The following is a 16938-nucleotide window of genomic DNA, read 5'->3' on the forward strand; positions in this document are numbered from 1 at the left end:
ATTGCAAGCAACTGTCATGATAAAGGAATCAACCCCGAATGGTCTAAAACAACAGGCAGACAAATTTGGCAAAAGAACTGAGCATCTACTAAATTGGAGAAGACGACAACAAAACCATCCCTAAATTCACTTGCAAAAGCAAGACTACATGCATAAGCAAAACTAAAAAAATGTGCTACAATAACAGATAGAAACTTCTAAAACCGAATATTTATTAAGCAATGGAAAACAAACAAAAAAAAATATAAAACTCAAGACAACATGAGTCCAAACTTGTTCTTGAAATCATTTATTGTTTCGAAATACTCTCAAAACTAGTGGTGTTCTAACGGTCAATTCGGATATTAACCGGACCGAATTACCATTCATCAAATTAAGCGAAACCATAAAAGTCTTAATCATTAACCGAACCAAATATTTTTCAAAATCTTTTAAAAGATTGAAATAATTTCGGTGGTGGATAACCGAATTAACTGAAAATTTTACATTTTTTTTTTGTTTTGTTCAAATAAGTTTGAAACATGAAAAAATATCATTACAATGTTATTTTTCTTTACTTTTAATTCAAAAAAGAAAGCTAAAAAAAAAACAAATAACAAATAACACTAATTTAAAATCATCATAACAAACACTGCATTAAAAATAAGAAAATTTGAGACTTAAATGATGAAATGAAAAAAATTCGAAAAAATCAATGAGAATAGAAGATGATTTGGTGTCAAGTGGCACCCAGACTTTGTTTTGAGTATGAGGATGGGAAGAAAACAAATTTAGGGCTTCTTTTTTTATTTTTTTTACTTATTATTTAGTTTAAATATATATAAATCTATTATGATTTTAAGCCATTATAATAATCTGTACAAATCCAATTGGTTGTAAACTCATTCTTTAATTTTTATATTTTGGGCTTACATAATATATTGGACCTGTCACACTGGTTTTCAATAGAGGTCTGAAATTTAGAAAAAGAATGGGGTGTTTATTGAAAGAAACAGTAGGTTTGGTGACCTCTACTGTAAAATCTAAAATTTTTAGTGGCTGAATGGAAAATAGTTGGGTTTTAATTTTAGTTCAGTTACGTTGGAACTGATTGGTTCCTAAGTGGGAAACATAATGATGTCAGCGGTTGGTTTTGATAGGTTTTTAGGTGACTGTGCATGTAATATTATATATAGCTGAGAAGTGTTATTCCGGAGGGAAAATTCCTTTCAATTCTGTTCCAATTTCTTCATTTCTTCATCTTCTTATTTAGTTGTCTCGAAGAGAAAAAAGTTCAAGAAATGTTTTACATGGAGCAATAAACATGAGGATTGAGTCTAAAAAGATGAGAGTCTGATGAACTGGTAAGTTTCTTAATCTTTCTGTACTTGTGGATTTGAGGAAAAGAGAACTTGGGGGTTTCTGTAAGTTTCTGGATTATGGATTTTAAAGCGTAAATACCTCTGATTTAACTAGTATATTTGGTTGTCATGCTTAACTAACTAGAATGGAAGAGACTCTGGTTGTTGGAAAAGTTAAGCTGGAGGGAGGAAGGACAGCAAGTTAGTTTCTTTACTCCACTTTTAGATGTTTGCTGGTGGTTGTGTTATTTGCATATTTTTTACTGAGTTTGGTCTGGGTCTATGCTGTGTATGAGTGTTGTTGTCTAAGATTGTATGGAGATTAAATGCATGCATAGGTTTGTGCAAGTATGAGAATTGCAAGAATGTTTTTTGTTAAATGAGTATAGTTGCATATTGATTGAAATATGGCGTAATCCATGATATATAATATATGAATAATTAGTGTTGATTGAAATGATGGGTGTGATATGCTTGTTTATAAAATGTGGAGTACGGAGAAAATAATTGGTGTGTTCGCTGAAGATAGGAAAATTGGTGTCATGGAGGAATGGGCGGATTGAAAGGGAATTGGAGTCACTAAAATATGATATGGCCCAGCCTTGCGGGTGAACATATAGATGTTCAAACTAACAAGGAAGATACTGGCTCTACAGAGTGAAATTATGGAAATTATCTATTGTCTCTACGGAGCGACACCATGAAAATGGTCTACTAACTCATCGGAGTTGAAAGTCTATGACTAGCCATGGCATGATCCAACAAAGGATAGGTTTGCTCTTATGGAAAAATGAAGTCCACAGGACAATAAACAAGGAAGTACATTAGGGCATATATGAGAAGTCCACTATATGACTCGCATGATGAAAAGTCCATCATAACAGTTATGGTGTGTATGGGAACCCTAGCAAGCATACTGATAAGAGGTCCAGCCAAGACGCAAAGGCAAAGGGAATATGTGAAAGCATTTTGTATGTGGATATTTATGGAAAAAGGGGTTTTCCTTTAGAATGATTACAAATGTGTATCCATTATTAAGAGTCAGCCAGAGGTAACGAACAAGCCAAATTTAGTTATGAAAAAGTGAGACGGATCTCTAAACTCTACTTCTAAGTGTTTCTTGGCAAAAAGGTAGCCAAAAAAGGGAAGTCCACCAAGGACTATCTTATGTGGAACGTCTGCCAAGGACTGACTTATGTAGAAAGCCGCTAAGGACTATCTTCAATATAGGAATGTTCACAAGGATTATTTGTTCTGTAAATACTGTCATGGACTAACAAATGAAGAGGATGTTCATTAAGACTATCTAGTGTTGGAAAGTCCGCTAAGGTCTATCTTCCAAGTACAATTCTGCAAGAAAAGAGTAATGTTTAAACTATCCATGGAATCTTATATTCTAGGGTCACCTACGAGAAGGTAAGTAAATGAGTTTTCCTCTAAAGGGGGTATATGCATAAGCTAAGTTATAATAAAGTACATGTCGGGGTAATACAGTAAGTCGATATTGAGTTCGACGCGAAATGAAGGAATCAGGGTAAGAATCCATCTTTTTAGCGAAATGTCTGTAAGTCTGCTAAAGTTAGTCGACAATCTATATATCTACTTTCATGGCTACCTTTTAATGATTCAAACCACCAAGGTAGAATAAAAGTCTGAGATGAAGCTTGATAAAGTCAAGTTTCCAAAAAGAGGGTTGACAGAAATGGTACAACTATGTCTAAATCCGCCCCCGCTATATCCGCCAATGATCCGTTCAAGAAGAACGTATAGGCGTCGACCACGCTAGCCGAATTGCGAGAGCTTATATAAAACTCTAGGAGTATAATTGGTGTATTAAAATTCACTAAATTCATTCGAACTTATGAGTGGTTTGCCTTGATTGCAGGATCAAAGGCTGACATGGATATTGTGGGAAGGGACAAAGTTAGACCTCGCGAATTCCAAGTGGACGTTTTGGTGAGGTTTCATACATATAGAGGAGCATCCTTAGAGGCTACGCCTTGGGGTTAGATTAAGCGCAGTTAGTTGAATTCAAATTTGGGATGTATATGTTATATATATTCGGTAAACCAAACGATTGTAAGAACTATAATCAACTTATTTTGTTACTAGTATAATAAGAAGTTTTATTGGATGCTATTTCATAGAACGTGTTTGATAGCTAAGAAATTGGAATAAAGTTATATGGTGTACATGTTTTAAATTTGGTGTGATCTAAGTATTGTAAATAAGTCAAGTAAGAAATTTTGTTAAGTATCTAATTATTGTAAATAAGTCAAGTAAGAAATTTTGTTAAGTAATACGATTTAATTGTGACATTCGGTATCTAAACCTGGCGTTTAGGTAGGATATAGGGTGTTACAGGACTTATCTAATATATTGAGCCTATAATTTTTATTATTAAAAATTTTGGTTAATAGGTTAATTATTCGGTTTCAACTTGATTTAACCGTTAATTGAAATTTCAAAAAAACCTTAATTGATCTCCGACCAAATTAGATTCAATGGTTGACAAATTAACCAAAATAACTTGGTTCGGTCGATTAATTCGGTTAAAACCGAATTATGCACACCCCTACTCAAAATATATTCAAATTAATAAGTTGATGAAAAGTTACCCACTTTCCGCGAGAAATTGCTTATGGCTGGTGGAGTTTCAACGACAACAGGCACTGGCATATATTGATCATAACTTATGAAGACACCAAAGATACCCACAAAGTATATTTACAAACTGAAAAGAGAGAAGATATATTGAGTGAATGAGGGAAGTTAGAGGGAGGAAAAAAAAAAAAAGGTAGGCAATAACCGACCCACAAACTAACACAGCCATTAAGCAAAACAAGATAAAAGAAATATTATTGTTAGACAAAACAAAAATAAATAAAAAAAATTATTTAATAATAAAATATCATATTATTATTTACTAAACCGACAACCCATCAAATATTATTCCATGAAAAGTTATTTTAACTTATAATAATTGCTTCTAGCATTGGTTCATGAATGATTAGGGGTTTTTGTTTAGGAGAGAATCCCTATTTAATGGATCAGCCACTTCTTTTGCTGGCAGATTTTATTGGAACTTGTATGCTTGTTTATTTTATTCCATTTTTTAATTACAATTGATGTATCTATATTATTATAATTAAATTGGTCAATAGAATGCACAAACAAAATTAATTAAAAGTGAAATATGTGGTAAAAGATATTCTTTTAAGGTCTAAAAATTGTTTTTAAATATCATTTTAATATAATTTAAATTCTTACAATATGTTAAAATTGTGTGACTCAAATCTTTGTTAAAGAAAATATAATGGTAAAATAAGAAGATCTGTGCCCCTACAATACGGACTATGCAATACAAGTAGAATCTGTATAGAATTACTCCTCGTCTATTTGACATTTATTAGAATAAGATTTTTCAACATTTAAATAAATGTAGTCGAAATTTATCTTATATCATCCAATTTTTAACATTAATGAATTTCTTTTACTCTGCCGTGGTTTTTTCCTGGAAGGGTTTCTACATAAAATCTATATTTTTTTATTTTTTATTTTTTTATTTTTATTACTTTGCGATTGTTCTATATTATCATCATCGACGCTTAATTTTAATACAATAAATATATTTATATAACTACAATCAAATATAACCATTATAATACATAAATAAATAAATTGATAGCACCTATACAAAATAAAAATATTATATTATACATTAAATTGGCAATGAGTGGATATAACTTTAATATATATATTCAAAGAAAGAATATAAGAACTCCAAAAGCCAAATTTTCTGTATTTTGATTCGTACATGAAAATAGAAGCAATGTTATATATGCCAATGATTCGTAAGATACTGATGGTCAAACGATAGAGTCGACAGAATTGTTTGTAACTACAGATGACTGGTCGTCATTGACCTGATCATCTCTATTGGCCTCGCGACGCAATAACTTAATTGAAGATGCGTATCGAGCTACTTTGTGGACCATCTCGACAAGTGCTAGTTTAGCGAAGAAACCGCACCATATGACCAATAAGGACCACCCAAGGTAAGGGAAAATGATGGTTACGAGTAATATGGATGCTAATGGTGCAAATAAGAGGCTGAAACTGATAATGATGTTGGGGCAATCTTTGTCGTCAATTCGGAGCTTGATTTTAGTCACCATGGCTGCAACATATGTTAATGTAACGATGAAAAAGGCGAATATCAAGGTGCTGTTGTCATCAAATGGAGAAGCATCGTGTTTGTTGTAGTATTTGAGTTGCAAAAAGGGAACGAAGGCCAGTACTAGGAAGGTTAAAATTGCATGCATTGCTCCCATGTCACCTGCGCTGTAAATTTCAAACATCGAGGATAAGAAAATGTTTTATGGTTTTTTTTTGGCTGAAATTTCATTTGTACTTTTGGGCTGGGAAATTTTAGGGTGTTTTTATGTTATAATCAATCTATACATGATTTGAAATTATTTTATTCGAATATAAAATTTCTCATAATTTTGTCACTTAACACGTACTATTTCACACGTAGAATCTCATTGATAAAAAAGTGAAATCTATATAATTGATACCAATTGTTTTAAATGTTAAAACTTGACCCATGGTCGTGATACACAATTCGAAATTGTTCTCTTTTAGTACTCACAATTCTTGTCACCTACAAGTGCCTTTGATATATTCGAACTTAGAATCTCTTCAAAAAGTATGTGCAAAGTAAATACCAATTGATCTAGCTATATAGAATGTAGTATGAGGTTTTGGATTTGAATCTATCAACGAATACTTGGGTGATAAAACCTTGATCTCTTAAATCTATCAACAAATACTTATGAGTGATAAAACCTTAAAAGATTAATGAATATCAAAAAGGACAATTCTAGTTTGCTTATGGTAACAATCTAACAAATTTGCCAACTAATGAATAAAGTTAGATAAATTTATCAAATCATGAAACATCAAGTAACGTATAAAAAAATATACATTGCTGACGCCTAATTTCATCCAAATGCAAATCAAACCCTTTGTAATTTAATAAGGTATAAATTTTGAGTGTCGTAAAGGTGCTAAAACCTTCCTCACACGTAATTAATTATCTAACCTCTTTTTTTTTTAAAAGAAATTTAACATGGAACTTTTTAAAGTACTTTTATAATTTGTTTTTAAAAGATAAGTGTATAGTTACTTGATAGCAATTATCTAAAAAAGATCAGTGGTGTTTACTTTAAACTGATTTTTTAAACTGAACTACTATGGAGAAGAATAAAGAGGGAAAAGAAAGAGCAATTCGTTTCAAAATTACCTGGCAGCCATTTTCTTGCAACTCTTCTTCTCAACCTCTAAACTTTGAACACTTTGCATAATGGATTGGTTCTTTTTCTATTATTTTCTCGCTCAATAAAGGTAGCAACAAACCAGATGCTGGGAATGATGGATTGATACGTAAGTGAGGTTTGTATTAATATTTATTGCTTAAATCATCTCAAAATTTTCTATCTAGAAAGTTCACTATCTTAGTGTTGGCCATCAATTCTAGAAACTCGCCATCTTCATGTGTCATTTTCATAATTAAGCTTATATGTCGAATCATTTGTTTGAAGATTTAATGACAATATAGTTTGACCGTTATTAACTAAAAGGGAAGTCAGATATTATGAGCCAAAGCAGTGCAAATAACATCTATATCCAGATATCAAGTGATTCACGTTTCTATTACCATTTAAACAACTTTTTTGTTATATCATCAATTTGTTGGCTATAATTTAAAGGATTTATATGTAAAATTGTTATACACTAATCTAAAATTTAGATAAGATCTGGATCGTTTATCGGCGAGACACACAGTGAAAGGATAGTCAAGGGAGTTCCCGGTATCAATTTGCATGAGTGAGAGGAGCTCACGGTCCCAGCTCATATATACCCAAAAATTTCGTATGTAGGGGACCGTGAGATCTAACATGTGAGCTGAAACAGTACACGTACTTAACATGCCTAATGTCTGCTCAGAATGTCAATCTTATGAATAGTGCGATCAAGTTATGAATAATAAAATTAAATCATGAATAGTGATAATATGTATAAATACCTGAATATTTCTTTTAATGAAAGATGGAAAAAATTATTCAACAATAACATTATTGAATTATATGATGCTTGTAAGAAATTTATTTAATTATTACAACTGAAATTAATTTATAGCTTTAAAGTCAACAAACCAATTGACTTTGGGCGACAGCCTAAAAAGTCAAAAGAACAAAATATTTGTTTTAATCTGATTTCGATAGCGCTTCCTCTCTTACTGTTTTTTCTCAAAAGTTCATCCTGATACGCAGTTTTTATTCAGTTTGAGGCGCCATGGATACCAAAAGCTTTTAAAACCCAACCAGTAAAATCCATCAATTCTTAGGTTTTCAATTCGAAAATAAATTATTGAAAAATTTATAAATCTTAAAATTTAGAAAAATTAATTTAATTAATTTTTTAATTCAATTGAATCGATTTCAAATAGTTCGCTTAAAAATTGATTCAAAACTGTTTCAACACTTTATCCGGATTGTTACATCAACCAATTTCTAATTCAACTAAACTGGTTCAGTTTCAATAACCATGTTGTCAAAAAGTTTTACTTTAGACTGTCCACAAAAAATATTATTTATTAATTCGTATAATTTTTATTTTGATAATTAAATCTTTTCTTCTATGTTGGTACCTAAATTATCATTCTGTTATAACTTTTGTATAAAAGATAACCAATGATAACATGTTATTTTAACATGGCATCCATTAAAATTCAGTTTAAAAATATATATTAAAAGATACATAAGAAAAACTATAAGAAGCAAAAAGGTGTAATCACACTAGCTTAGATTTACGTGGATGATATCATTTTTGGCTCAACTTCTTCATAAGCCAAAGAAACATTTGTGCACAAGATGTAATCTGAATTCAAGATGAGTATGGTGGGAGAGTTGTCATGTTTTCTTGGCTTCTAGATTAAACAACTTAAGAATGAGATTTTCTTTATCTTAAGAGAAGTTTGCACATAATTTAATAAAGAAACTTGGGTTAGAAGGATCGAAGCCAATTAGAACTCCAATAGGAATATCAAAAAAACCGTGCTCAAATGCAAAGGGAGTTATAACTAGCTCAAGTAGCTATTCCGGCATAATTAGCAGCCTACTTTACCTTACTACAAGCAGATCAAACCTATGCTTTAGGATGGGAGTTTGTGCAAGATACCCATCAAATCCTAAGGAGTCACACTTAAAAGCTGTGAAAAAGATCATTCGGTATGTTAATGGCACTTTAAAATTTGGAATTTGGAATTTGGAATTTAACTCTCAAAAGACACAAATATGAATTTGGTTGGATTCAGTGATACAGATTGGGCAGACAAAATGGATGACTAGAAGAGCACGTTAGGGGATGTTTTTACCTTGGGATGAACTTAGTATCATGGTACAATAAGAAGTAACCATCAATCTCAGTATCAATAACTGGAGTATATAGCTACTGAAAGTTGTACTCAGTTATTTGGATGAGACAAATGCTAGAAGACTTTGAAGTTGCATCGCCATTTACAGTTATCTATTGTGACAGTTCTAGTGCAATCAAAATCTCTAAGAACCAAGTGCTTCACTCTGACAAAATATATTGACATCACGCATCACTTCTTTAGAGAGTTAATTGAGAGTGGTATAATCGAATTGGATCACATGCAAACTGAAAATCAATTAACTCGTCTATGTACCAAGATTCCAAATGCTATATAATCCAAAAACTTAAGGAATAAAGTAGGGCATGTCGAGTTTAACTTGTTATAAAAGGCATGACACTAAGACAATACAATCTAGTGTCTTTTTGCATATTGGCGATTTTTTTGGTTCCTTATTCTAATTTTGGAGAGGTAAAAATTGTCAAATATTTTACTTTCTTTATTTTGGAGGGAAAATCTAAAAAAATTGATATGGGTTTTTATAAGATGTGATTGTGTTTTAATTTGATAGTTACTTTCAAAAACAATGTGAAGCCTAATAGAAGGATATTCTCTTTGGAATTTCCCTTTTGCCACAAGATTTTAAGAAATTTTTCTTCCAAGTAGAACTTTCTTAAGAAACTCCTTCATGTGTGGAGTGAAGTTAACCAGAAACCCCACTCCCTCTTCCTCAAAGAATACTTAACAAAGATCACTGTCTCTAGCTCATTTACAAAAACATTCTAAGGAGAGTGATGAAATGATGACGGTATCTCCTCTGTAGTTCCTCAAGCTGTCACTCAAGACAATCCTACACAAGAACAACCTCCAGTTGTGTCACAATTTGCAGCTAATCAAGGCAATGTAACAATCCCTTAAAAACATAGGGTAGATAATTTGGTTTATCCAACTGACTATTCTGCCTCTAATAATATTGTTGCTAATGAGTCTATTGAGGGAGGAAATGAGATTGTTTCTAATGTTGTGTAGGAGCTTAGAAAGCAGGTTAAATAATTAGATCATTTAATTGAATAAGGCTCGCATGTTCAATATTAGGCACTTGATCAATTGATTAAGGGAATTACTGAGAAAGATTCAACTAAATTTTTAGTAGAATTCCAAGGCTTTGTTAAGAAGGTTGATGAAGCTAAGAAACAAAATGAACTAGTTGTTGATGAAGAGACCAAAACTAATGATTCTAAGGTAGTTGAGACCTCAATTGCAGGTGCTTCTGCAACTCAAAGAAGAACTAGAGCTGCAATGACTAATATTGCCTTCGAAATGGAGTTTGCAAGGAATTGTTCATTCTTGAGGTTCCTAAGAAAAAGACATATTAGAGAAAGAGGAAAGCTCCTACTGCTAAAGAAAAAGAAGAAGATGATGATGATGTGCCTTTTACTAATTTGGCACCTCAGATGGTGAAACATAGATCCAAAAGACCTAATATCCTATCTTTTGTATAATGCAGAGCCTAATAAACTTTCCTACCAGTGCGGAAAGGATGAAGCTCATGGCTCAAAAAGGCTTCATGAATGAAAGAAATATTCATGAATCCAGATTTATTGAACATGGCATTGAGGTCTTTGTAGAGAGGAATGAATTGATTCACTTAGTAGCTTATGTGAAGCCTTATGTCAAGAATGTGGTCCTGGAGTTTTATGTCTGTCTTCAGAAAAAAACCAATCACAAATGAGAATGATCAATACTTCACGTAAGCCTATGTAATGATCAATACTTCACGTAAGCCTATGTACATGGGCACTATTCACCTTCAGCCCAGTTGTCATCAGCAAGTTTCTGTACCATACAGAAGATAATGAATGATAAATTTGTCCTTCACTATGATCACCTTACTGAACACCTTACCAACAAAGTCAGAACCACATGTCTTGAAGGTCAAGATTTAGGACATCAGAACAAGAACCAAATTATGATGCACTGCAAGCCTTTGCAACTAGGAATTGGCTACCATATAAACAAAGCATATGTGTAAACAAATAGATGGTTTTCTTTTGTATAAGGTAGCATCCTTCATTCCAATTGATCTTGGTAAATTAATTTTTGATGAGATTGTAAAACACACAAAAACCAAGAACAAGAGACATATGCTACTGTTTCCCTAATTAATCAATCAAATGCTTCTGCAACAAAAGAAAGACTTAGTGCAGGAAGGAGAAGTCCTTGAAGCACCATAACCTAAGTTGAAGTATTCATCTAAGTGAAACATAAGGAAACATGCAGCTGTTGGTTTGAATCTTGATGAAGAAGCCTTTTAAGCTGATGAGGACCAAGTCGCAAATGGGTCTGCAACTGCCAGTACAGCTAAGGCTAAACGAGTTAGATTAATCGAACATTTTGATGGAGTCGTGCACTACACTACAAAGCTTATCTTCTTGCTCAAACCATCTAACCAAACCTTTGGATGTAAAAAAGAACACATAAATATATGATGTTAGGCCTTAATTCGTTCGCATTTACATTATTCTTTAGTGATTTTTAATTAGTTCATTTTATAACTAGTTGTGGTAAAATGAGTTTTAGATTATTTTTAGTGATTTTATGTTATTTGTAAAACTTTGTAGTGCTTTTGATTAAATAAAATTTTTCAATCTCTTTTTGTAAGCATGGAATGAGTTTTACAAAGAAATCGGAACCTACCCTAAAAGGTTGCGATCTTGGTTGGATTTCTAAGGCAAAATCACGAATTGAGGTGGAAAAGACCAAAAAACTCATTTAAAAACAGAAAAAAGCAAGCAGGCTTAGAAAGCCTCGTAAATAGCAAAAGCAACGAGGCTTCCTTACACTTCTAATTAGGTTTTCTTAGTTTTGAGTTTTGAACCCAATTTTACATTCAACATTCATTTTTCTTGTGCATTGCAACAACTTTTTTAGAGATTATTTATTATTAAGGATTTTTTAGTTTCAATTAATTCTCAATTAACATTCTTCATTTTAATATCTTTCATGTTTTCATGTTGTTTGACAATTTACAATAAGTTAGATTGTGTACGTGGTTCAAAAATCTATAAATTAATGTCATAGTAATTAGAATAGGATTAAAATTAGATATAAGAATAAGACTGCGGTTTAATTTTATGATTTGTGTGCATGTATTAATTCTAAGTGAGAGCAAGGTTAATAGGAATCCTAAAGAAAAAGTAGGTTAAGAGAGTTTCCATAGTCATCTAGCCAAAAAATTATGTAAGAATAGTTTCAGGTAAAACGACCAACTGAGAATAATATTGCACTTAGCACGAGATTAATGAGTTGTTAAATTACTTGGAGGTGTTGGGGAATGTGTGACGGTGACATTTGTGTTTTTTTAAACTTAATTTACTTAAATCTAGAGATGCATCAATGTCATTAATTTTATATTAGGTTAAATCTAAAATACGTCAATAATGAAGATCATTGTTGAAGAGTAATTGAGTGTTTTTATTGTTTATCTATCTATTAAGTTGTTATTGATGTTGCTTATTGGATGCCATATGGAAGTATTAGTGAAGCACAATTTCAGGGATATCACGTCAACTCTAGCTGAAAATTTGCAAACCTACTTGTTTACTTGATTTTGTAGTATTGAAGAAAAGTTATTTTGAGTGCCAACACTTTGTAAGCAAATTGTTTTATGATCAATTAGTAGTTAAGCTTTCAGGTTTTAATTATCGTGAGATTACAATTCGATAAATAAAGTGAACTTAAATCATCACATCTTATAAAGAAATGTAGTTCTATAGACTTACATGACACTGAATAGCCATTGGCTACTGCAATGTTTGAACTTGTAGAGTCCAGTTTTTGAAGAAATATTTATCACCCTTTTCAATCATAATCATATACCAGTCAAAAAGTGGAGTGAACAACTAATTCATGAATCACAATTCAAAAGGGAGCAATGGCTTACTTATTATGGAGTTTGCCACTCACACCAAGAAAAGCAAACAAAAGAATGGTTAATTACAAGCTCTTCTCCTCTCTCTATATATAACTGCTGTTTGCAGTCTCTTTCTCCCTATATAAAATGGAGCAGACATTCAGCAGCTTCAACCTCTTCTTTTCCCCTCAACCCATTCATGTTTCTACAGTTATTACAGTCCCTTTTTTTTTTTTTTTCTCAACTCTCAATGCCCAAAAACCAAGCTCGTATTGTTTCACTTGCTTCCCTCCTGAGGTTGGAGGAACTGGGTTTCATTAGAAAGTTGCAGTCCGTAAAGCATTCTTCCCCTCTCCGCACCGCCGATGAACATCCCTCATCCTGTCGACTGACCTGCAAATACCACTGCAGGTCCAGTCAAATGAAGCAACACAGATGTTGCCCGCTTGAGCCTTCCATTCACAATCTGCAGCAATGTTTGTTATCGTCAAGCTTCTGCTCACATATAATCCCATAACTCAATGGTACATCATTCCCTACTCTGCTATTGAATAGCCCAGGTGGTCGCATATGACCAGTAAAACCGCTTATTTGATAACAAGTTCTTTAATTCAATGGTTCAAGCTATGCAGCTTTACAACCAGATGGTCGTTTCAAGATGCTAGACTCGATCAGATGTGATAGTAAGAAAATAAGAAGAAAAACAATGAGAATATAACATTACCTGTGGTACCACAGCACAGTCTGCGGTCATCTATATGATCGACATCCAACCCGATAAACCATGATCCCAGTGAAACGTCTTCGTTGGCATACTTATGCAGCACATGCCTGAAAAATTATCATTTCACAAGAAACGAAGCACATAAACACAAATGAATTTCAAACACAGATAATATGATACTATTCTTCGGAGGATGCAGGAACTTACTGGTTAATGGATATGTATGATGCCAAATCTTTAGAGATGGCATATAGCTGCCCCGTAGCATGACGGAAATACTTGTTTCCCTCCTCACCGAATTTCCAATATTCAGGTTCATGGTATCTTACTCCCCTGTTCACAGATGAGGAAAAAGTGAGAAAATTTCAAAGAAAAGGTAATAACTTCGAACTTTTAGTTAAAAACATAATATTGAACATATTTGGCTTACTTTTGAGCAAGAACTGGACCAGATTTCATGCAACCAATGTAAACCCTTGGCTTGGACCGATGTCTAGCCAAAGTTGCTCCAAGTGTCGCTGCAAAAGCACATAGATAAATCAAATTTAAGAAAAGGTACCGAGGAAAGCAACACCAAGAATCATTTACATAGTAATCTATAAATCCCGAAAGGGTAAAAAAACTCTCGATACTAATTTAAACTTTCAAGTGCAACATACATTTTGGCTGCAACATGAGAAAGATTGTTTTGCCAAAATGCAAAACCAGGCAATAGAATATTGCTTCCTTTACCTATATTTACATGCACATCATCATCAACTTTTACATAGAAATCAGCATCCCACAAAGCAGCGGCAGTGGCAAAGTATGTCTTTGTCTTTGCTGATAATTCGAGGTAACCCTCAACATGCTCCTGATCAAATGAAATTTTTACAAGAATTAGAATATTGAAGAAGAGCTTTGTAGCTTATGGAATGCAGAAAAGAGCTCCTTTATGTAGGCTCATGTCAAATAGAAGATGCCGACAACGAGCAAAGATTGAGGGTCATACCAGCCTCAGAATGTCACCATGCTTCCGATCTTCAGCTTCAATAGCCCTATCAAGGATACCCCCTGAGGTAGCACTGTCAATGGACAGATAAGAAGTTTAGGAGGATCTCACAAGAAGTTGAGAAGATCATATATGAAGCAATAACATTATAGACAATCAAAGATGAATCCACTGAATATTAGCCCAAACAACCAAAGGCTTTTAACTCGAAATTGAACTTCCAACTAAACTAGCTTTTAACTTGAATAAAGTACCCACCTGTGACCAATTACAAATCGCATTACAACTCCCTTCTCTTCTTCAAGCTTCTTTCGTTCTTCTCCTGGTTTTTCATACAGATGAAGGAACAGTAATGATTCATCTCAAGAAACTAATTTTCTACATGATGCACCAAAATGACTATTATATGGAATAAAAGAGATCAATTTGCAAACCTTGAGGCATCCAGGTAGCACGAACTGAATCTCTTCGTTTTCTGCTGCTAAAAGCAGTATTAATACCTACGACCATTAAATATTTCCGTTTCCCACTCGATTCAGGGATTTTCAGGTCATCCGAAATGGGAGAGCCATTAATTATGGATTCCTGCATGGCCCTTGCAGCAGCTAACTCCATCTCCAAATTCGATATGGTTTTATCCAGTGTTCTGCATTTTACATTTAGTAAAACATAAGTCTTCCGCTAAATTAACCAAAAATGTAAGGGAAAAAGCACGGATATAAGCTTACTGTATAGCATTATGAGTCTTTGAAACTTCCCCAAGTATATTCTTCGATCCGCGCTTCACATCCTTCTGTTAACAGAATACATCATATGAGCTAACCAAACCTAGCAATAGGTGACTTAACTTTCAAGTATTTGAATAAACACTCACTTGAATCGGATCACAACCCTCTGTAACTAGTTTTAACCTTTCATCTTTAACCCCGGTTTCTAGTGATACAACCTTATCTTCAGCTTCAGGCACTGTCCACATTCTAATGCCAAAACATCTAATTAGTTTGAAATTCACACTGGTAAAAGAAAAATGGGACAGAAAATATTGTAATTATCGATCTGGGAGCACGAGTCCACTCGTAATACTTTTGAAATTCACACTAACATCACGGCAGATACCTCGAGTAACAAATTTCAGATAAAAGAACAGCAAATTAAGTGTTTGAACACTAAAAATGCCATGTCAAAATCTTTGAACTTTTAATCCCCTTGATTTGATCTCATCAGAGTAACAAAGCAAAGCTCAAATGGCCAAAACCTTAAATCCACCATAAAAGAAATCATGAAACAAAGAACAGGAGAACCTACATAATACTCTATGAACTGCAGATCTTTGCTTTACAAGATCAAAAGTTTTCATAATCATTATCCATAAATAAGAACCCCACAAACATATATCAGAAAACCTACTAAAAAATGCCTTAAACCATGGTCCATAGAACTAATTAAATGAAACAGGGAACTGCTTCCACTAAATTGTAAATACAACCAAAAACAAGACCATCCTAAATCAGGAAACTTGTAAAAGCCAAATAATTTATGGAAATCAGAAACAAAAATCATAACTTTAGAAGCACCAACTTTCACCAAACTGCAAATACAAGCTACAACCAAATCAAGACATGGGATTTAAAGAAGCTAAAAAGAAAAAATGAGATAAATTTACCTATCGGAGAAGAGCATCCCAGCACAAAAACAGCCAATGCAAAGCAAAAGAGTCCACTTCTTAGTCACAAAAGACTTTGCATTTGACTCCAATCCTTTACTCTTCCAACCCATTTTTTTCTTGAAACTCTTCCTTCTCTTTCTCCCTCTAAAACTAATCAAAATCTAAATCAAAGCAAATCCCATTTCTTATCTCAAGTCAACAAAGTCAAAATGACCAAAATCTTTCAGATCCAAAGATCCCAACTTTCCTTCAAACCCAACACCAAAACAGCAACCATTTATTCCAAAACAAAATGCTTTTTCACTTAGAATTTGTATCTTTAAATTGGGTTTTGAGAATTCCTTCTGCTGGAAAATTGCAGAGAATAGAAAACTCAAAACTTGGTGCTCTTTTGGAAGAGCTCTTGGTGATGACCCCCAACAACTTCAACTGTTGAGTTTTTCTAATACAAGCATATATAGAAATATGTGATACAATTAATTTGTGTAATTTATACAACCGACATTCAGAAAAGTAATTTTTATTTTTATTTTTATTTTATTTTTATTCTTATTTTATTTTTGAGGTCTAGGGCTGTATATTAAATTGTCTGTCCTAGTTGTACATTTATTGACATTTTAACAACTCCCCTAATAGCAGTTGTTTGTTTGATGATTAACAACGGAACAAAAATAAGAGTACCAGTAGCAGCTAAGCTTCTATTTCTAGATCAGAAACAAAGTGGATTCATATTTAAAACATATGTCTTCATATATTGCTGCTATTTTTCATGTTATTTTGAAATGGATGCGCACCATTTGAATTGAAATGACATATGCAAACACAACTGCATGTGTGATGTTTTATGTCATGATTTGCCCAAA

At 33.0% G+C, this 16938-nt stretch overlaps 1 protein-coding gene across 1 annotated transcript; it reads right to left on the reverse strand.

Moving 5' to 3' along the window:
- Positions 1-12615: 12615 nt before the first annotated feature.
- On the reverse strand, positions 12616-16622 carry LOC108480299 (probable beta-1,3-galactosyltransferase 4). The gene is made up of 11 exons (XM_017783247.2): positions 16073-16622; positions 15284-15386; positions 15138-15202; positions 14844-15055; positions 14668-14731; positions 14410-14482; positions 14151-14271; positions 13849-13936; positions 13626-13751; positions 13419-13525; positions 12616-13160 (listed from the first exon to the last, which is right to left on the reverse strand). Exons 1-11 carry the CDS (start codon positions 16183-16185, stop codon positions 13012-13014), a joined length of 1221 nt encoding a protein of 406 aa, XP_017638736.1. The 5' UTR covers positions 16186-16622; the 3' UTR covers positions 12616-13011.
- Between the last annotated feature and the right edge of the window lie 316 nt (positions 16623-16938).

Source organism: Gossypium arboreum, chromosome 1 (genome assembly GCF_025698485.1).
Source record: "Gossypium arboreum isolate Shixiya-1 chromosome 1, ASM2569848v2, whole genome shotgun sequence".
Classification (NCBI taxonomy): domain Eukaryota; kingdom Viridiplantae; phylum Streptophyta; class Magnoliopsida; order Malvales; family Malvaceae; genus Gossypium; species Gossypium arboreum.